The 23,421-nt window shown below is 39.7% G+C and overlaps 1 protein-coding gene and 1 long non-coding RNA gene across 10 annotated transcripts in view; one reads left to right on the forward strand and one right to left on the reverse strand.

Annotated features, from left to right (window-relative positions):
• Positions 1–562: 562 nt before the first annotated feature.
• Positions 563–3,084, reverse strand: LOC146893904 (uncharacterized). The gene is made up of 3 exons (XR_015002573.2): positions 2,874–3,084; positions 1,052–1,211; positions 563–672 (listed from the first exon to the last, which is right to left on the reverse strand). It is a non-coding gene; the product is annotated as an uncharacterized LOC146893904 (long non-coding RNA).
• A 2,858-nt stretch (positions 3,085–5,942) lies between these two features.
• The window catches only part of Hormad2 (HORMA domain containing 2), a 103,791-nt gene continuing 86,312 nt past the window's right edge, over positions 5,943–23,421 (forward strand). The window contains exons 1-4 of one of the 9 annotated variants that reach the window (XM_087909142.1): positions 5,952–6,082; positions 6,372–6,460; positions 12,168–12,273; positions 12,730–12,817. In XM_087909142.1, the coding sequence (XP_087765268.1) occupies positions 12,767–12,817 (51 nt within the window). In that variant the 5' untranslated portion in view covers positions 5,952–6,082; positions 6,372–6,460; positions 12,168–12,273; positions 12,730–12,766. Of the gene's footprint in view, positions 6,226–6,369; positions 6,461–12,167; positions 12,274–12,729; positions 12,818–23,421 lie in introns of all 9 variants that reach the window. The other 8 variants (XM_085692108.2, XM_085692109.2, XM_048449930.3 and 5 more) reach the window with 8 other exon arrangements.

A 23,421-nucleotide genomic window follows, 5' to 3' on the forward strand; every position in this document is an offset into this window, starting at 1 on the left:
TTATGCCTTAAATTACAGACTCTCTCAATCGGAGACTATAAATTTAATTATCACCTGTTAAGAGTGAATTAAGGAAAGAAAAAGAAAACTTCCAGGGCTGAGGCTACAATATGGCTCTAAACCACTTTTTGGTAACTGCCATTTTCTACTACCTGTGCAGATATTCCTGGTTTGAAACTGGAAAGCCCGTTTCAAAACTATTTTTTTATTTGAAACTTTCCATATTAAGTGATGATCATTAAGATGAATAACATCATTTTACATGCCCCCAAAACTTGATACTCAGTGGAAAACAGAACCAAGTAGCCAAATATTTCTATAATGCGGGGGTATTCAGCGTTTGCCTTGATGTCATTTCTTAGCCCTGGGCACTCAAGCAGGCAGCAGAGCAGCCTGTCACTCAGTGCCCGTCACTTCCTGTTCCAGCTCATTAAACCTGGCTTTCCTAGAAGCATACAATCCACATGGAGAGCTCTGCCAGTCAGAAAAATCAGCCCCCAAGGAGGCAGGGCTTGATATGTGCCTCTGAGTGGGCATGAAGGTCACAATAAATTGTCACTTACACAGGAAGCCATGTTTTGTAGGTTGACAGGGTGAGGGCAGAAGGAGCAGGCATTTGTGTTTTGACTTTACAGTTGGGAGTTTGTTTCATATCGATTGGCTTCTCTTTAGCTGCCAGAGGATGAAGAGAGTTCAGAAGTTCAGCCAAGTTGGCACTCATACACACACACACACATGTATAATTGCATATATAGAGATATACACATACATATCTCTCTCTCTCTCTCTCTCTCTCTCTATATATATATATATATATATATATATATATACACACACACACATATATCTATATTGATGTTTTTCTCTCTCTAAAGGAAACAAATCCCAAGTAAGCTAACAATGTAGTCAGTTTCATTTAGAACTTTGGTTCTTACAAGCAATTTGCTTCTCCTTTCTTTAATGCTAAAACTCCTAGGACTCCAGAATCACCTCATAAATTCACCCTGAGCATCGAGGACTCTCACTCCTTAGAAGCCACATGGCCACTTACTTTAGCTTTCTGTCGCCATGGCTAAAATACTGGAGAGAAACAACTTGTGGACATATTTTGGCTCATCATTTCAGTTGTTTGGTTGGCACTTTTGTTTCTCGGCCCAAGGGGAAGTAGTGCATCACAGTGAGGACCGTGCAGTCTGCTCACCTCACTGCTACTGGGAAGGAAAGAAGCAGAAGCAGAGCTAAATCCACCCCATATTAACTGTCCTTCCTTCCTTCCATCTGTCCTTGCCTCCTAAAAGTTTTACCAACAGTGACAGGCTGGCAACCAAGCCTTTAGTATATGGAGAACATTTAAGATTCAAACCACATTACTGAATGTTCCCATGGAAACCAAAATAAAATAACATCCTAACAGAAATGAGAGCACTTGAAGCAGTACAGCTGGCTCGGAAGGGCCACATTCACCTTAACCTTGTCGAGGAAGAAAACACAGACAAGGAGGGTTTGTCCACTCAGCTCTGTTCCTAAGTGCGAGTGAGGCACTTGAGACTGCAGAGGTATCATTAGCTTTCAGGGGCACACTGCCATCCGTCAACACTGGGAAGAGCTCATGCCATCTTTTCTCTCTTGGTTCTCAAGTCGGGGTAAAATGCCTGCTGTTGTCGGGGTGACGTGAATTAGTCATCACCCAAGAAAGGGAACGTGTACACTCTGCTAAAACGCCTTTCTCTGCGAAGCCATTTGGACTGCGCCTGTGGAAGGCTTTTCTTCTTTGCCCATGTCACGCCCTTCTGCTCCATCACTATATACAAACTATGTTCTGTGTTTCTAATGTGTTTGCAGCTCCCCCTTTCTCACTAAGCTCTAAACTTCCACAGTCCAGGGTCTGAGTCATCCTCTCCCACATCCCCACAGCTAATCAGCCTACTTGCAGAGGAAGGACACACGACAGTACCAGCAGCAGGACTGGAGGCTGAGATGATTACAGCCATCCTGATGAAGGTTGGAAGCAAACGTGTTAATAGCTCACCCTTCCTATCTGGCGGCTAACCTCTGCCCTCTGTATTTGGTTTCAGTCCTATACACTGAGAGGGACGTGCCTCTAGAGATGCCATCCTCTTTGGGATATAGTTTGTCTGTAATATGATGTCTATTGTTGTAGGGAGCCACCTGGAGGCACAGGTGGTACTGCAGTTTGGAGGTATACAAGTCCATATCTGGCTTAGCCACGTGGGGCTGAGAACCCTTGCCTGCACATGCGCAGACCAGCAAATGGCATTAACCAATCAGGACAGCATTCAAGCCTCTCCACCGTTTAAAAGCAGCTGCCTTTGGGCTCTGCTTCCTCTCTCTAAGCTTTCTCTCGTCCCTGCACTCTCTCTTCCCTTCCCCCAATTTTCCTCAATCAAGTGCTCCGAATAAAGACGTGATCAGGGAAGGAATTCTCGTTTTTCGTGGCGTTCATTCCTGCTGGTCAGGAAGCGCGCCGCATATTGTGATAGCCCTCAAATGGCTCCCCAGATTAAACTAAATGTAACGTGCAGCTTCAGCCAGTCTAAGTAGCAACCTTTTGGTAACTAGCTTCTCTTCCTATGATACAGTATGCCATCACAGGCCTTGGGAGAAGACTTTAAGACCCCATGCGATTCTGCTAATGCCTTTAATCCTAGCACTCGGGAGGCAGAGGCAGACAGATCTTTGAATTCAAAGCTTGCCTGGTCTACAGATTGAGTTCCAGGACAGTCAGAGCTACACAGAGAAACCCTATCTCCAAAAAACCAAAACCAAATAAAACCAAACAACAATAACAACAACAACAAAACCAATTCCCCCAAACCACAACAACCAAAAATATAAAAAACAAACAAACCAACCTTCATCAGCATGCAAGGGGCAAGTCTCTAGTCTTTTGACTAGAGACTGAGGAATGAGTCAAATGATACAAAGGGCTCTAAACAGGAAAGGTGAGGCCGTGAAGTCCTCTCAAATGGGATTTCTCCCCACTTCTCTTTTTATCTGTTTCACACGTCATTTTACTTCCAGATGTCAGGACTTTAACAGCTGCCAATTTCTGGAAAAGATAAAAGTTCTGAGAATGTGGATGTTTTTAAATGTTGGTCAGTCTCTAAAGCAGTAAACACTTCTGTCCCCAAATGAACCACGTACTTTGCTTTGGTAGAGACAAATTCCAGTCTTTACTGCTGAAAGGAAAGAAAAAAGAGAAAGAAGCAGAACAGGAAGAGAAGAAAGAGGAGAGGGAAGAGAAAAGGAGGAAAGGGAAGAGGAGGAAGATGAGGAGCAGTTGTCAGTGGTAGCCACAAAATTGAGGGTATCACATTCCACTTTTGGGTTCCCTGGGTCATTATCCTATTAGGTCAAGTGTGGACTTGATCTAAGAGCACCAAGCTCAAGCCTTTAGTAGACAAGAAGCACCTTGGTGGGGATTTCTGTTTGAGTTGCAAGTTGGGCTCACAGAAAAGTAATTAGAAACCAGCTTGGCTAGGGACAAGAGAAAGCCTTGCAATGAGAGATGGGAGCCAAGAGTTGTGCTTGTGATCTGCTTTCCTAACAAGCCCAGGGACCATGCGCAAATACTTAAACCCTCATCTGTGAAGCAAAGGAGGAGACGAGGATGGTTTCTAAGGCTTCCTCGAGCACAGCCAATTTGAATTATCTAAACATTTTTCCTTAAGTCGGTGATCAGGTCATTCAATTATCTACTTGTATGCCTTCAATGAACATAAAGCAAGAAGTAAAATTAACATCTCCTCAAGAGTTTACCAGCAGTGGGCACCAGGCAGGCTTTACTCATGACAGTTGCTTATCCATCCACTCACGTTCCAAATGGAATTCCGAGGAGCCAGCAATGGGAAAGAAGAGAAATGCTGATGACACGATTAGGAGAAAGAGAGGGTACGTTATTGTCTCATCTCACTGATGGTGCAATATTTATTTATTTTGGGATATGAGGGTTTAGCTGAGGGCTGCATGCTGAAGAAGCAGGTGTTCTACTGAGCTATATACTTACACTGCCTCTTCTATCTATCTATCTATCTATCTATCTATCTATCCATCCATCCATCCATCCATCCATCCATCCATCCACCCACCCACCCACCCACCTACCCATCTATCTACCTATTGGCAGGACCTTACTTACTAAACTACTCAGAGTAGTCCTCCTGCCTCAGCCTTCCAAATGGCTGAGAATTATAGGCACCTACCACAAACCCTGGCTCATCAATATTTACCAAGTGCCTACCATTTGCCAGGGACTATACTGAATATTGGAAGACAGGTCCTCTGATGAAACTTGTTATCTCATGCACATTCTAGATAGAAAGGACAGGTTAACAAGGAAATGAAACCCATTTTAAGTTCTGGGAAGAAAACAGAATAATAAAAGTGAGAAAAAAGTAACTGAATATAATAGACAGCCATTAGTGGAAAGGCAAGGCGGAAGGTCTTTGATCATGGTGATGGTTGGCTGAGCTCAGACTGAAAGGTACATCACAATTAGGATAGTGGCTTGGTTACACACACACACACGCACACACACACACACACATACACACATACACACAAGTCAAATTGACAGAAGTCTCTCTCTCTCTCTCTCTCTCTCTCACACACACACACACACACACACACACTGGTCAAACTGACAGAAGCCACAATACACACAAACACACACGGTGGTAAAATTGACAGAAACCACACATACACACACACAAACACATGTCAAATTGACAGAAATCTCTCTCTCTCTCTTTCTCTCTCTCTGTCACACACACACACACACTTGTCAAATTGAAAGAAGACACACACACACACACACACACACACACACACACACACACACACACACACACTGGTCTGGTCAAACTGACAGAAGTCAGCATCATGCGCTAAGAGGGAACTTCAGCTGAGAGACTGGCCTGTGGGCAAGTCTGTGGAGTTACCCCTGGGTAGGCTGTCTTGGGTTGTGTAAGAAAGCAAGCTGAAACATCAGTCCTCTGTGCTTTTTGCTTATCCTGCCTCTAGGCTCCTGCCCTGCTTGAGTTCCTGATTTCATTTCAAGACGGCGTGGAAGCCAGTGGAAGCCGCGTACCGGGGAAACACACCCTTTCTTTCTCCACGTTGCTTTTGGTAATGATGTCTGTATTACAGCAACAGAGAACAAACTAAGATAGACACCAGCAGAGAGAGGAGGTTAATGGTCCAGTCAGGAAGCAAATTAATTTTGAGACTGGAAAGGGCTGTGGTTGGAACTTAAAAAGAACACAAAAGGTTATTTCTGGAAAGTACAAGACCCAAGCAGAACTGAATTGAATGCGATTTTGCTCCTTAGGGGACTGCTGGCAATCTAGAAACCATTTTGATTGTCAAGATTGGAGAGAGGGGTACCGCTGCTGAGGTTGAGAAATCCAGACTATTTTAACCCAGATGGTGGTTTACTCATTATGTTTTAAACCCGTGTTCTCAATAACCTCATTTTTTCCTTTCCCGTGGGGATAAAATAAGAAATGTCAAGTATTTCATTCATTTATGGCCTTGGGAAATCCCACCACGGAGGTTTAAGGAACTTCGGATAGTTCTGGAAAGTTCCATAGTACATAGAAAGGAAAGGTCTGGGGAGTCTCGGGTTAAGATAAGCGCAAAGTAAGGTTAATATAGCCCTGTTTCAGATGCACAGTTAAACACCAACAGGAAGAAAAGCACTGCAATGGAGTCCCAAGGACGAGGTCAAAGGCGTCCTCCAGGACTGCAAAGCTCTGCTCCCCGTGGAGTCCAGGCCTTTCCTGCTCTAGCCAGGGGCACCAGCTCAGCCCTCGGACCCCAGGGAACCCTGGTCTGGCATCCTGGCCCGTAGCAGCCCCTGGCTCACCTTAGCGGGCCGCGGGGGCGTAAGCCCCGCCCCTCATGCGGCCCCCACGCGGTCTCTGGGCGTTCCCCACGTGTTCTTCAGCGCACAACACGCGGCTCCGCCCAGAACCAGGGTGGGCGGGAATCGCCGGCCTTATTTGCATATTCATGAGGCGGAGTCGGGCCGGAGTCGGGGAGGCCTGAGGGGTAACCCTTGGTGAGTTACCCTGAAGAGACCTGCGGCCCTGCCTGGAAGGCGTCATTGGTTATTCGTAAGCCCAAGGGGCGGGTTTTCCTAGCAAAAGCCGTTGGCTGCAACTACTGGCTGAGGTGAAGGAGGCGGAGGCGAAGGAGCCTGAGGTGAAGGCCGAAGCCTCCGCTGTCCACATCCGAGGAGGCCGAAGGCCTGAAGGCCGAAGCCTCCCAGGGTCGCGGGAGGAAGGCGTTCGGGTGGGGTTCTGTGTTCTCCGCATTCAAACTTCTCTGTTGCTCTTTTTCCTTGAGAGGCTTGATTTGGAAGTATTTCGTGGAGGTGGAAAGCCCTCTGAGGAGAAGTAGAATCAGGGCCGAAAGCGGAGGAGGACCGGAACATCAGGTAACACAGTTTTCTACCCTGGATGGTGAAAAATTTCACATGTTAAAAACAAAGAGGAGAGAGTAGGGAGAACTAGACTGGTACACCTTGAGTTTCCACCATAAATAGCTCTTCGTTGTTTTAATTGGAACAGGAGACCACTATGTTAAGTGAAATAGACCAGACTCAGAAAGATAAATATTATGTTTTCCCACATATTGGAATCTAGATTCATATATGGCATGGGATTTAGGTTGACACCTATCCTTTTCCTCTGCCCTGTCATCACTACTCCTGTGGTTGTTCCTGTGTTCCAGCACCAATTTTTGGAGAGATTGCCCTTACAGCAGGCAGGCAGGCAGGCATGGCACTGAAACACTAGTCAGAACTTATATCTTATTCTACAATGGGGGGAGGAAGAGGGAGGAGAGAGGGAAGAAGGAGAAGGAGAGGAGTGGCAGGGATAGGGAGAAGGAGGGGAGAGAGAAGAGGGAAGCATAGGGCACGAGTGCAAGAGAGTGAAATAGCTCCCATGAGACAGCAAGACAGCAAGTACTGGGCATGGTGTGACTATTTGAAACCTCAGACAGCCCAGCCCCCAGTGACATACCTCCTCCAACAAGGCCACACCTCCTGATCCTTCCCAAAGAGTTCCACCAACTGGGGATCAAACATTTAACTATAGGAGCTGATGTTCTCATTCTCACCCAAATTATTACAGATAATGAGTCAAAACAAAACGGGTATTCTCTGAGAGAGGATGATCTCTTAAGTTCATACATACTTCCTGGGGGCTCTGGGCTTGTGAACTCAAAAATTAATTGGGTTGTACTTGAACAGGAGACCTCCATAAAACAGTTGTTCAAAAAGAGAGAAACAGCAATAACACAGTAATTAGAAGTTAAAAGGATTTTGTCTATTTTGAAAAATCATTTGGGTCTTTTTACTATCTTGAAATAAACTTCTAACCCCAGAAAGAGGCTATGATGTTAGAAACAAGGGAGTAAGTCATGTGCATGAAGTGTAACCAAAGGAGAATTTCATCTGGGGAGTCACTATTATAGTGTTCCTTTATTGGGTGTCCAACTTCTTGTATTTTAGACTCTGGGTAAACCAATGATTTCTTGGGATTTTGGTTTTCTAATCTACAAAGATAGGTATTTGAAATAAATTATATTTAATGTTCTCTAACTTAAAATTTTATAATTTTCCTGGAACATTAACTCTTTTTCTAAAATATTTATTTTGTGTATATGTACATGTGTCTTATGAGTTTATGTGCATATGTGTGTTTGGATGCCCATGGAAGCTGGAAGAGGGCATAAAGACTACTTGGAGCTGGAGTTACAGCATACAGTTGTGTGAGCCTGAAGTCACAGGATTTAAACTCATGACTGAGCATTAAGCACTCTTCATTGCTGCGCCATCTCTCTAGCCATTTGGCCCAAACTCTTTCTCTTCCTATAGAGTTTCCTCATTGAGTCAGGAGATATTGAGTAACTATTTTGTTGCAGAACTGTAGTGATTCTAAGAATTAAAAATTCATCTAAACAAGACACAAAAGTCACAAGATTATGTGATTTAACTAATGTCCAGTATATAGAAATCAATAAACATGAAAAGTGGATTAGAATCCAAGTATATTGACACATGATTGAAATCCCAACACTTAGGAGGCTGAGGCAGGAGGATCATGAATTTGAAACCTGCCTTCGTTACATGGTAAGGCCTTGTCTCCAAAGCAAAACAAGTATGTTTAGTGGTTACCAGGGACTGATAGAAGGCAAGAATGGGAAACCGCTAATAGATATGTGGCTTCTTTTAGAGGTGAAGAATTGTTGTTGATGGTTACATGACTTGGTAAATACATTAAAACCCTTTGAATTGCACTTTAAAAAACCTTTAAAACCGGGTTGTGGTGGCACATTCCTTTAATCCCAGCATTTGGGGGGCAAAGGCAGGCGATCTCTGTGAGTTCAAGCCTAGCCTGGTCTACAAAGCAGGTTTCGGGATTGCCAAGGCTATGCACACAGAAAAACCCTGTATCAAAAAAGCCAAAACAAAACAAAAAACTCTTTAAAAATACCAAGCACTTGGCAGAGGTGGTAATAGAAATCAGGGAGTTGTTTCTTGGGAAACTAAACCATCTTCATTAGATAAGTGAGATTTTGAAGCAGAAGAGAATGTTTCTGACCAGGAGGGTATTGTTAAAGCCGGAAAGTCAGTGAGAGGTAAACTATATACTAATGACCAGTGCACAGAAGCGCAAAGAAAATGACTTACGAGCTTGGGGAGGCATGAGGCAGGCTGATCTTAACCATGGTAAAAAGTTTTTCTGAGGACAGTGGGAGAACTATGTAAGAACTATGTTTGGAAATAATATATAATCAAGGTTGTAATTAGAAAAGTCTGGCTATAGTATGAGACAACAGAGATGGCAGAGTGCAACAACAGGTAGATGGGTCATTGGAGGAATTCAGGCAGGAGACGAGACTGGTCTGATCTGAAGTAGAAATGCCAGGCTCAGCATGGTGGCACACACTTGTAATCCCAACACTTGAGAAGTGGAGGCAGCAGAACCACCTCATGTTCAAGGCTGTCTGGGCTACATAGCAAGTTCCAGGAAGTTGGGGCCATGTAGTGAGAGCCTATCAAAACAACAGTAGGGGGCTGGAGAGATGGCTCAGTGGTAAAGAGCACTGACTGCTCTTCCAGAGGACCCAGGTTCAATTCCCAGCACCCACATGGCAGCTCACAACTGTCTGTAACTTCAGTTCTTGGGGAAATGATACCCTCACACCAGTGTACATTAAATAAATTATTTAAAAAAACATCCAACAACAGCAGTATCAGCATCAACCCTAACCACAAAAGAAGACCCCCCCCCATAGAAGCTGTGGAGAAAGTGAGTAGTTGATACATTTGAGAACTACTAAGTTGATTGAACAAAGAAATAAGAAGACAGAGTTGAGTCATACATTTTCAGATTGAATTATTAAGTATTTCATGATGTCATTCGGTAGGAAAGAGGTTTGAGGGGAAAGAATTCACATTTGGATGTGCTAAGGGCATGAAAGTGGGATTTGTCTGATGGACAGAATTGTAGGTCAGTAACTCCCAGAGTGACCTGGGTTGGGCATATACATATAAAAATCTTTAGAATTGAAATAGTGATTGATATAATGTGAGTATATTTGTTTGTTCAGAGGATATGTTTAGAAATGAAAATAATAGAAGACACTAGGACAGAAGCTTGAGGAATACTAAAATGGCCGGAGGAAAGTAGGCCAGAGAAAAGACGGGAGGACAGTGGGAGGAAGCTGCTAGTCTGGAGAAACACCAGCCGGAGGCTAATGCCTTGGACTAGTAGGTGTTTTGTTCTTTTGTTTTTAAAGCAAGCACGCTTTGTTATGTTTAATGAGGTGTATATAAAAAGTGTTAAGTAACATTAATTTAATAAATTTAATCTTGAAATAACTGTGAAGTAGTCACTGTTACATTTTTAATGTGCAGATGGAAAAATTGAAGCATATATCTTATCCAAGGTTACATAGTGAATTGCACACTGAGGTATGATCTCAGGAAGTTTTGGTTTGGAAAGTCCACGTACTTAACCCTTGTCCTATGTTTCTACTACAGATGCATGCTGAACAAGACCTGAAAAGTTGGATCTATGTTTATGCTTACAAAAAAGAAATTAGATTGCAGAGGATTTAATTTAGCCAGAGTTATACAAATTTAGGAAGCAGAATCCAAATTTGAACATAGATTTCTTAATTCCAAAGTCTATTTCTGCTTTTCTTTCATATCCATTTGTGTTCCATCAAACTGAATTTTGCTTGTTTTATAAATATCTTTAATCCTTTCTCAGATGAAGCAGCCCTGTATGTGTTGGTTTTCAGTGATTTTAATTTAATCTGGGCCATCCATATAGTCTAAAAATACAGGTGCATAATAAATAGTGCATGGTGGTCTAATTGACTAATGACTGTTTTTAAGTCTTGACTCTCTAGACATGAGAAATATATTATGATCTTACAGAAATTGTCTAAAATCCTACCAATGTAGAAAGTGATTTAAAAAAAAACATTACTTGTATTCATTGCTTCCTCTTTAGGAGGTTATGTTCTAATGGGTTAGAACTGGAACTGAAGCCCTTGTACCTACCTTTCTTTTCCTTCCTTCTTTCTTTTTAAAAAAGATATATTTATTTATGTATATGAGTGCTCTATTTCCATGTATGCCTACATGACATTTTAGATGGTTGTGAGTCACTGTGTGACTTCTGGGAATTGAACCCCGGTCCTCTGAAAAAGCAGTCAGTGCCCTTAAATGCTGGGTCTTCTCTCAAGTCCGCCTTCCTTATTTCTTAAAATGTAAGGGAGGCAATAGTTGTGTTGGGTCAGACTTGACAGTTGCATTCTGAAGACAACAAAAGAAAACAGCCTTTAAGGACTACTCAAGAACCATTAGGTAGATTTCAGACTCATATAAAAATATTGTAATAGTGTCACCTAGTGCTGTTTTGAAGAAATAATTTAAGAGAAATTAAATAGTATCTGCTTATAGTCTCTATCACCACCTTGTGGCACTGTCTTCAAATAATTCTAACCTCTTATTTTTAAAAATCTTCCAGAGTCTTGCCTTAATTGCTAATATAACAGTTGTAACAACCCTGGGTGAGCCAGAGTGGAATTTCTTTAAATGGGTTTTTAAAAATAAGACCAAAATTGAAATAAAATTAAGATCTTAAGAAAGAAAATAGAAGATTTACTTAAAAAAAATCCCACTGAAAAATACACTTTTAATTCATAACTTTTAAAACTTTTTTAAAATGATGATTTAGTCTTTGAGTATAAATTTGGGTCCCCCCAACTTCATCAACTTTTTAATTGTTATCTATTATGCATAATGTGTAACTAATCATGTGAACCATTCTCAGTGTACAATCTAGCAATGCTCAGCTGTCATGTAACAAATGCCAACCATTTACCATTTCCAAAATATTTCATTGTATTGAATAGAAATCTCTGTCCTATTGAATTCCACTGCTCTATCTCCACCCCAGCTCTGATAACCTCTGTTGTACTTTTTGTTTGCATTTTTGCTTAATTTATTATAGGTACTCATATGTGAGACCATATATTTGTTTTTCTGTACCTGGCTTTGCTTTTATTTTTTTTAAACATAGTATTGTGCTTGCAAGGTTCCATTGTGGCATGTAATTTCATCCTTTTCTATAGATTGAGTAGCCCTTATATACATATATCACATTTTTGTTTATCCATTCATCTATTCCTCACCCTCACCCCTTTATTTTAAAAGATGAGGACTTGCAATGTTACCTAGGCTGACCTCAAACTCCTAGACTGAGCTGATTGCCTCAGCTTCCAGTGTCACTGGGCCTACATACCACTGCATCTGATTGTTCGTCCATTTGTCTATTGATCGACTTTTGGGTTGTTTCCACCTTTTGACTGTGATGAAGAATGCTGCTATGAGAGTTGAAGAACAAGTATTTGAGACCCTCCCTGCTTCTTCCCTTCCTTGTTTGTTTCTTTTGGCTATATACTTAGAAATGGTAATGCTGCATACTAGGGTACTTTGTTTAAGAATCTGAAGAACTTCATACTATGTTCTGAGTTGCTTTACATCTGAACCAGAAGTGCATAAAGACTTTAATTCTCCACCTTTTCACCAACACCTGTTGCTTTCCTTTTTTGAATAGGTTTTGAGTTTGTAAACAAATAAGAAGTTAGTCTAAGAAATGTTTTTGAGTCCTGCTGTGCACAAGAAGACAGTTACTGTTTGAGGGAATAACAAAGATAAATGAGGTATATTGTGTCTTTAGGGGACTTTCTTCTGAGAATGTGTTTATGAATGAATAGATTATCTTAACAGTTTTTTTTGGGTTGTTGGAAAATTAATACAGAGACTTCATACCAGATTTAGAAAAAGCTTGTAGTGAAAACTTAAATGATTGTTAAAATTACTTGCCAAGTTATAGTTGATTTATATAGCTCTCATTTGGAAAATTCAAAATAAGAATTTTTCTAATTCAGATTTTTATAATTTTTGATAGGGACGGGTAGAACTGTTTTAGCTTCATTCTCCCTTTGTGTTTTCAAAATTGAGCTTGGTAAATTTCTCTTGAAACAGGAAAGTCTGGGAAATAGTCTATCCTTAAACTTACTTGACCTTAAGTTTTGGTTTTAAAATCAGTTCCATCTTTGGAAAGACACGATAGGAAGTATTATGCTAGGCCAAATCTCTAATTAATTTTTTAACAGGTTAGAATTGTTGAAAGAATCCTGACTCATTCTCACGATGACTACTGCTCAGCTCGCTCACAACACCAGAACACTAGAAGCATCTAAGGTATTTGTTAAGAATTAAAAGAAAATCAATAACCACTTAGTGAGTTACTTAATTTAAAATTTCGTTAGCAGTGGTTTTATCAATTAATTGGTACATAATACTCTGGGAAGGTATGTCTACGTTTTAATGCCTAATGGACTGGGGGATATTCGAAAAATTAAGACCAATTACAAAATTACTTACTGGGTGCTTATTTCATGTTTACTAGAGTAAAAGGAATCAGAAACAAAGAGATGTTTAAAGAGAATGGTCCTTCATTAGACATCTGCTTCCTGAAGCAATTAGGAAACTTGTGATGTAATTTTCAGAACTAAATAGAAGAGTACTGCTAGAAGCTTTGATGCTAAGAAGAATCTGGGGGAGAATGTGTTAGTCACTTCCTGTGTGGTGACAGCATATGAAATAATAAACTTAAGAGGAAGAAGGATTTATTTTGGCTCACAGTTTGAGAAGTTGATTCTATTGTTTTTGACTCAGTATCAAAGCAGAACATCATGGGGACATGCAGGGGAAAATACAGTAGAGCAAGGTGGCACACCCGTGGTGGCCAGGAATAGGATGGGAGTGGGAGGAGATTCACTTGATAATCTAATGTCTTTTCATTAGATTATACCTCTTAAAAGTTCTACCATCTCTCAGTAGCACAACAGGTTGATACCATGTCTTCAATTTTGGGGAACATTTATGATTCAGACTTAACAGGCTACAGTATGTCAGGCCAGTTGCTGGATATACCCAGGCTAGTTTAGCATATCCCAGAACAGTCATTAATTCATCTTTTATTTATTTAGGTTCAATATATACTATATATGTAATAATGTATTGTTTTATGAGAAGATACAAAAATGATCTTTATCTTAGAAGTTCGTAATCTGATTAAGAAAAATAAGATTCATGTAATTAAGTTAATATACATATATGTATAAATATTTACATATATGTCAAGAAGAATGAGAGACCCCAGGAGAACTGTTACAAACTTGAGACCAGTTTTACTACATAGTGAGTTCTAGGTCACCTTAAGCCAGATTGAGATGCTGTCGCTACCTCAGAACCCATAAAAGAATACAGTAATTCAGACTGTAGCAATTTAGGGATTTGTATACTCTGAAATGATGAGAAAGCTCATAGAGGAGAGAGAATTTCTTGCGGAAACATAGCCTATGCCTTGGCTCATAATAAATAAGCATGGCATGTTTTAGGGAAAGCTACTTTTTCTGTAGTAAAACTCTCATGTTGGCCAGGAGAAGGAAACAAAATGGAATAGGAAATTAGGGAACAGATTAATTTGGATTTTAAAATGTAGGCTAAAGAACTGATGCTTTATTCTGTAGTCAGTGCTAGGTCAGAAGGTTTGTTTGATTAGAAAAGTGAATATAAACATTTTTCAAGAAGTATTAAATTATAGGAGAGAGAGAGGGTGAGAAAAGTTTGGAGTTGAAGGAGAAATCAGGCTTAAAGCAAGCAGTCATCTTTCTGGCTTTGCTCCAGTATACTCCCCAAGGTAACACCTAATCTCATCTAGTGTCTTAAATGTGTACTCCCTCCTGGGGGAAACGTTGAGCTGGGTGTGTAAACTGCAGTCAGCATGGCAGGCATTTTTCTCACTCTAAATTAAACAAATTGACTTTTTTGCTTCGATTGTACCTTTATTTGGGTTACATGAAGTGCTTTTCCCAGTAAATTTTAAGTGACAGTGTGGTTCTGTTATCTCATACTACAAACAATGATAATAACTACAGAAGTCAATATTTATTCAGCACTTAACTATGTGCTGGGCATTGTGCCAAGGGCATTATGTTATTATTCAATTAAATCTCTCAGAAAGGAAGAAACTGAGCAGGGCGGTGGTAGCACACACCTTTAGTGCCAGCACTCAGGAGGCAGAGACGGGCGGATCTCTGAGTTCGAGGCCAGCCTGGTCTACAGACTGAGTTCCAGGACAGCCAAGGCTACACAGAGAAACCCTGTCTTGAAAAAAAATAAGAAGGAAGGAAGGAAAGAAGGTAGGAAGGAATGAAGGAAAGAAAGAAAGGAGAACCTGAAGCTTGGAAAAGTAAAGTAACCAACTCCAGGTCACACAACTTAATAGTTAGATTGTCAGCAGCAACATGCTTTACTACCAAAATATGATAATGCTTTCTCTTTCAAACTATAGTATTTTCATATATTAGATATTTACAAAAACATCACCAGTAACATTTAAACTATTAGACTAACTTAGGTAAAGGGAAATATTTCTGAAATAACAAAATTGCAGAGGCTTTTCTAGCCACCGGTCTTTCTTACTACAAATGGCCTTTTACTACCGTATTTAATGTCTTTATACTTTCAAATTATTTAGCTTTACAAATGAGTTATTCATATTACTTTGCCATTTTGGAATGTTTTTAGTGAGTTATTATGTGCATTCCATGTCAGCTATTACCCAATAACTCGAAACCCTAACTTGTCAGGATCTATAGGTTCAAAACCCCCAATTTTGTTTTTACTTTTTAGAAGTACACTACATAGTCAAAATTCACTATGTAGTTCAGGTTGGGTATGAGCTCATAGTCCTTCTGCTGGATTACAGTGTGAGTAACCTTGCCTGACCTCAATTAAAATACCTTTAAACTAATCACCGAACATAATGTGATTTGTCAAAAACATAAAGTGATAACTCATTGTCATTATATAGACTACTAAAGAAGATACATTCTTACATGTGGCAAAATCACATCTAGAATGTACAGAAGGTGTGAGTGTGTTTCTTGTCCATTTGTCTCTGTGTGTGCTCATGCATGTATACTTTTTGGAAGTTTTTTTTTTAATCTGAAGATGTTTGTGGGTTGTAGCTACTTACAATTAACTTTATTAGAATTATTAGAAGTCCAGCAGTTGAGCTGTATAATATAGTAAAAGGACACTAGTAACTTGCCAACTTTACGATATGGTAAATCACTATTTTTCTAGAATTCCCTTTAGCACCTATGACATATGTACATTTAGTTAAATGAGTTCTAAAGTCTTTTCAAATTAAAAATACTGTGCAGAGCTCCCCCAAATTAGATTAAATAAATTTTAATTTGATGAATGTTACTTTTCTATTGCCATGATAAGACACCATGACCAAGGCAGCTTATAGAAGGAAGAGTTTAGAGGGGGCATACAGTTTCAGAGGATGAGTCTGTGAACCTCATGGCTGGGAGCATATCAGTAGGCAGGTGTGGCACTGGAGCAGTAGCTAAGAGCTTATGTAGTGATATTTTATTTATATTTTAATAAATAAAGCTTGTCTGAGGATCAGATTACAAAGCTAAGCCACTAGAGACCAGGGAGTGGTGGTAATACCTTTAATCACAGGACTCAGGAAACAGAGGCATATTGATCTCTGTGAGTTCAAGGCTACCCTGGGTTACACAGAATTGATCCAGAAACAGATCCAGAGGTGGTGGTTCACACCTTTAATCCCAGTGTTGGGGAGTCACACCTCTAATTCCAGTACTAGGGAGGTGGAGACAGGAGCAATATGGCTGGGCGGAAAGAGGAATATAAAGGGGAAGAGACAGGAACTCAGTGGATTGTGGAGTCTGAATATTTGGTAGAGGTAAAAGGTTGGCTGCTTTACTTTTCTGATCTTAAGCTTGAACCCCAATATTTGTCTCTGGGTTTTTATTATTCATACTACAAGCTTACATTCTGATCAATAAGTATGAGACGGTGGGGGGTATGCACTCTAACTGGGAATGACCATAGGTTTTTGAAACCTCACAGCACACCCTCAATGATGTAACTCCTTCCACTGGGAACAAAGATTTCAAACGTGATCCTATGAGGGCAGTCTCATTTAAATCACCACAATGAGGAACTTGAAAGAGGATTTTATTACATTAATTTATTTATTAATTTTATTTATTGTGCATGTGTGCACATGCCTATTTATATTATATTTATATGTGTACTGGCTATTATGTTAACTTGATATGTTAGAGTCATTAGAGAGTAGGGAGCCTCAATTAAGAAAATGCCTCTAAACACAAACTGAGGGAATTCTTGAAATGGAAAATATGGTGGATAAATAAACAGGAACTACAGATGCAAGCAGAACCAACAGAATGCAAGAGATGGAAGAGAGAATCTCAGGCATTGAAGATATGATAGAGGAAACAGATTCATTGGTCAAGAAAAATGTTAAAAACAACAAATTCTTAACACAAAACATCCAGGAAATCTGGGATACCATAAAAAGAAAAACCTAAGAATAATAGGGATAGAAGAAGGAGAAGAATTTCAGCTCAGAGGCACAGAAAATATATTGAATAAATTATAGAAGAAAACTTTTTCAATCTAAATGATATGCCTATGAAGGTACAAGAAGTTTACAGAACACCAAATATATGACCAAAAAAAAGTCCTCTCTTCATATACTAAAACACTGTAAACATACAGAATAAATGGGAAAAGGCCAAGTAACATATAAAGGCAGACCTATCAAAATTATACCCGACTTCTCAATGGAAATTCTGAAAGCGAGAAGGTCCTGAGCAGGCAGAAGTTTCTGCAGACCCTAAGAGACCATGGATGTCAACCCAGACTACTATACCCAGCAAAGCTCTATACCATCAATCACCCATAGATGGAGAAAACAGAATATTCCATGACAAAACCTATCTACAAATCCAGCCCTACAGAAAGTACTAGAAGAAAAACTCCAACCCAAGGAAGTTAGCTACACTCATGAAAACACAGGCAATAGAAAACCTCACACCAGCAAAACCCAAAGAAAGGAAACACAAACACACACGCGCGTGCGCACACACAAACACACACACACACACACACACACACACACACTACCATCACCACTACCAAAAACAAAAGTAACAGGAATTAACAATCACTGGTCATTAATATCTCTTTCTATCAATGGATTCAATTCACCTCTAAAAGAACACAGACTAACAGAATGGGTACGAAAACAGAATCCATCCTTCTTCCACATATAGAAACACACCTCAACCTCAAAGACAGACATTACCTCAGAGTAAAAGGTTGGGAAAATGGACCTAAGAAACTAGCTAGTGTATTTATCTTAATATCTAACAAAGTAGACTTCAAACTAAAATTAATCAAAAGAGATTAGGGAAAGACATTTTATATTCATCACAGGAAAAATCCGTAAAGATAAAGTCTCAATTCTGAACATCTATGCACCAAATACAAGGGCACCCACATTTAGATATATTACTAAAGCTTAAATCACAGATCAAAACCCACACACTAATAGTGGGAGACTTCAACACTCCTACCAATGGACAGGTCAGCCACACAGAAACTTAACAGAGAAATAAGGAAATTTGTTGGGCAGTGGTGGCACATGCCTTTAATCCCAGCACTCAGGAGGCAGAGGCAGGTGGATCTCTCTGAATTCAATGCCAGCCTGGGCTGCAGAGCAAGTACCAGGACAAACCAGAGCTACAAAGAAAAACCCTGATCTCGAAAAACAAAACAAAACAAACAAACAAAAAAAGGCGACAGGAGGGACCTACCAGATGTTATGACTTAAATGGACTTAATAGTTATCTATAGACCATTCCACCCAAACATAAAAGATTATACTTTCTTCTCAGCTTCTCGACACCTCATGGAACCTTCTCTAAAATTGACCACATACACGGCAACAAAACAAACCTCAACAGATTAAAAAAAAAAACAAACTGGGATAACCTCTGTATCTTATCAGATCGCCATGGCTTAAAGTTAGAATTCAACAACAACACTAATTGCAGAAAGTCTACAAACTCATGGAAATTGAACAATGCTCAGCTGAATCATTACAGGGTCAAAGAAGAAATAAAGACTTTCTAGAATTCAATGAAAATGAAAGAACAACATACCCAAACTTATTGGATACCATGAAAGCAGTACTAAGAGGAAAGTTCATAGCACTAAATGCCTTCATAAAGAACGTGGAGAAAGCTCACACTAGCAACTTAACAGCACACCTGAAAGCTCTAGAACAAAAAGAAGCAATCTCACCCAAGAGGTGTAGACGCCAGGAAATAATCAAAGTGAGGGCTGAAATCAGTAACATAGAAACAAAAGAACAATACAAAGAATCAGTTCTTTGAGAAAATCAGAAAGATAGACAAACCCTTATCCAAACTAACCAAAAGGCAGAAAGAGAATATCCAAATTAGTAAAATCAGAAATGAAAAGGGGATATAACAACAGACACTGAGGAAATCCAGAGAATCATTAGGTCATGCTTCAAAAACCTGTACTCCACAAAACTGAAAAAATGTGTAAAAAAAAAAGACAATTTTCTGGATAAGTATCACATACCAAAATTAAATCAAGGCCAGATAATCAATTAAATAGACCTATAGCTACTAAGGAAATAGAAGCAGTCACCAAAAGTCTCCCAACCAAAAAAAAGCTCAGAGCCAGATAGTCTTAATACCAATTCTCCTCAAATTGTTCCACAGAATAGAAACAGAAGAAACATTGTCAAACTCTTTATGAGGCAACAGTTACCCTGATATCAAAACCACACAAAGACACAACTAAGGAAGAATTACAGACCAATCTTCCTCATGAACATTGATGCAAAATACTGGCAAACAGAATCCAAGAACACATCAAAAAATCATCCACCATGATCAAGAAGGCTTCATCCCAGAGATGAAAATTGGTCCATGTAATCCACCATATAAGTAAACTGAAAGAAAAAAACCCCACATGATCACCTATTAGATGCTGAAAAAGCCTTCAACAAAATCTAATACTCCTTCATGATAAAGGTCTTGGAGAGATCAAGTATACAAAGAATATACCTAAACATAATAAAAGTAATATACAACAAGCCAACAGCCAACATCAAATTAAGTGGAGAGAAATGCAAAGTGATTCCACTAAAATCGGGAATAAGACAAGGTTATCTAATCTCTCCATATCTATTCAGTATAGTACTGGAAGTTCTAGCTAGAGCAATAAGACATTAAAAGGAGATCGAGGGGATACAAACTGGAAAGGAAAGAAGTCAAACATTTAATATTTGCAGATGATATGATAGTGTACATAAGTGACCCCCAAAACTCTATCAGGGAACTCCTACAGTTGATAAACACCTTCAGTAATGTGGCAGGATACAAGATTAACTAAAAAAATCAGTAGTCCTCCTATATAAAAATGATAAATCGTCTGAGAAAGAAATCAGAAAACATCACCACAATAGCCACAAATAACATAAAATATCTTGGGTTAACTCTAACCAAATAAGTGAAAGACCTGTATGAGAAGAACATTTAAAGTATTTAAGTATTTAAAGAAAGAAGTTGAAGAAGATATCTACCATGCTCATGGAAAGGTAGCATCAACAGAATAAAAATGACAGTTTTACCAAAAGCAATCTACAGATTGAGTACAATCCCCATCAAAATCCCAACACAATTCTTCACAGACCTCTAAAGAGCAATACTCAACTTTATATGAAAAAACAAAAAACCCAGTATAGCCAAAAAAATGCTGTACAATAAAGGAACTTTTGGAGGCATTATCATTCCTGACTTCAAGCTCCACTATAGAGCTATAGTAATAAAAACAGCTTGGTATTGGCATAAAAACTGACAACGTGGATCAATGGAATCAAGTTGAATACCCAGATATTAATCCACACACCTATGAACACCTGATTTTTGACAAGCCAAAATTATACAATGGAAAAAAGAAAGCATCTTCAACACATGGTGCTGGCATAACTGGATGTTGACATGTAGAAGAATGCAAATAGATCAATATCTATCCTCATACACAAAACTCAAGTTCAAACAGACCAAGGACCTCAACATAAATCTAATTACACTAAACCTGATAGAAGAGAAAGTGGGAAGTAGCCTTGAACTCATGGGCACAGGAGACCACTTCTAAATATAACACCAGTAGCACAGACACTGAAAGCAACAATTAATAAGTGGAACTTCCTGAAACTAAGAAACTTCTGTAAGGCAAAGGACATGGTCAGTAAGGCAAAACGGCAGCCTACAGACTGGGAAAAGATCTTCACCAACCCCACATCAGACAGAGAACTGATCTCCAAAATATATTAAGACACCCAGGGATCCTGCATAGGATTAAACTAAGCCCTCTGAACATGGGTGACAGCTATGTGGCTTGATCTGTTGGGGGAGGGCCCTGACAGTGGGATCAGAACTTATCCTGGGTGCATGAAGTGACTTTTTGGACCTCAAATGGAGGTCCAAAAAGGTGTATGGAGGGATACCTTGCTCAGCCTTGATATATGGGGGAGGGGCTTGTTCCTACCTCACCTTGGTATACCAGACTTTGTTACTCCCCAAAGGAGGCCTTACCTCCTCTGAGGAGTGAATGGAGGTGGGATAGGGGAAGGTAGGGATGGAAAAAGTGGGGAGGTGGAACTGGGAATAGTATATAAAATTTTTAAAAAATTTTTAAAAATGCCTCTAGCTGGGTGGTGGTGGCACATGCCTTTAATCTCAGCACTCTGGAGGCAGAGCAAGGTGGATCTCTGAGTTCAAGACCAGCCTGATCTATAGAGTAAGTTTCAGCACAAGCAGAACTGCAGAAGGAAACTCTGTCTTGAAAAATAAAAAAAGAAGAGATTGGAGGGAATAAGGAGACGAAAAGAAGAAAACACTTCTATAAGATTGGGCTGTAAGCAGACCTTAATTAGTAGGCATTTTCTTAATTAGTGTTTGATAGGGAGGTTCTATAGGAAAGCAGACTGAGCAAGCCACAAGGAGAAGCCAGTAAGCATCACTCCTCCATGTCCTGCATCAACTCCTGCTTCCAGGATCCTGCCCTGCTTGAGTTCCTGTCTTGATTTCCTTCAGTAATGAACAGTGATGTGGAAGCATAAGCCAACTAAACCCTTTCCTCCCCATGTTGGATTTGGTCAAGGTGTTTCATCACAGAAGTAGAAACCCTAATTAAGAAATTGAGTAAGGAGGGTGAGCGGTGTGCCATGTGTGCTTGCATAGATCAGTTGCTGGCTTGCATCAGTGAATTTCTTTCCACTTTGTGGATCCTAGGGATGGAGCTAAGGTCATCAAGTGTGGTGCCCTTATACAAGGAACCATTTGCTGGCCTGGAAAGAGAAATTATATCGTGTTTATTTCTAAAGTTCTGACAACATACATTAGTGTAGTCTCATTCTAGTAACAACAACTCAGAGAGATTATTCTGTCACTACATTTTGGAATTTCCCTGACTTAACCAAATACATTGTATTATTTGGAGATTTTCTTTCAACAAAATGTTCTAGGGTGACTTGGTCTTAAAAAGAACTTGGTGAGCTTTTTAGGACTAGTACTTTGCCATTTATAATCTTGGCAGGGCTCAACAGTCCTCTAAAATATTTCTGGTACTCCCAAAGACAGAATTTAAAAAATATTTAATTAAAAATGAAAATTATTATCAAACTTTCATGGATCTACTGTTACTTTAAAGATTAAATACAGCTTTTTTAGTATAGTGTCCTAGATTTGGGACATCTTGACTTCTGTTTGATTTTTTTTCCTGTATCTACCCTTCTTAAACACTCAGCATTGGTTATCCTGATCTGACAGTCATGCCCCTGATATGACTACAACATGTCTGCCCCCTTGCCTGTACTAGTAGCATTCCTTGTCTTTGCCACTTGTCTGTAGGACCCAGTTTAGTCTCACTTTCCCACAGCTTTCCTACTCAGGTAAACTACTGCTCCTGTCTTGCATGTGCAGCCTCTGCTCCTCCTGTCTTTCATGTGCAACCTCTAGTGTCTATCTGTTCATTTATACCCAGTCTCTGCTCTTTTAGTCCAAGTCCTTTCTCTTTCGTCACCTGGATTGTAAATTCCATTAGAGTACATACATTCTCTTTTGGTTTTCTTCTTTTATTATTTTTTTCCAGACAGTATTTCTCTGTGTATCCTTGTCTGTCCTGGAACCTGCTTTGTAATTGATGCTTTACAAATGAACAGAGTAATACATAACAGGTGAAACTACACATGCACCCATGCATGCAGGCACAAACCAAAACAACAACAACAACAAAACCAAAAACCAAAGCAACAAATGATTGAAATAGGGACCATAGAAGCATTTTATAGACTTCAGTCTATTTAATCCTCTATAAAGTAGGTCTTAGTATTAGCCTATTTACAGATGAAAGGATTGAGGTACAAGGGAGATGGATCAATGCAGAATCAGGTACCTGCAACAATTTATTAGCAATAGAGTTTTATTGTAACACAATTACCTATTTACGGTGTCTGCATCTTCTTTTATGTTTAAGGGACAGAATTAACTGCAGAACCTAAAATATTCACTATCTGGACATCAACTATACAAGGTTGCTGACCTCTGCCCAAATCATAAATCATGGTAGTAACACAATAATGATTTGGACCTGAATGTTGGGATGCAGAGTCTGTGCCCTTAACCTCTTCATCACACCGCCTCCCTCTCAAGCCACTCTCAAGTCTACTCTCAAGCCACTCTCAAGTGATTAGGGCCTGTAACTTTACATTCTGCAAGCATGAGGGCCTGAGTTTGATCCTAGGCATTGTGCACACTTGTAATCCCAGCACTGGGGAGGTGGAGACA

Source organism: Myodes glareolus, chromosome 8 (genome assembly GCF_982192425.1).
Source record: "Myodes glareolus chromosome 8, mMyoGla1.1, whole genome shotgun sequence".
Taxonomy (NCBI): domain Eukaryota; kingdom Metazoa; phylum Chordata; class Mammalia; order Rodentia; family Cricetidae; genus Myodes; species Myodes glareolus.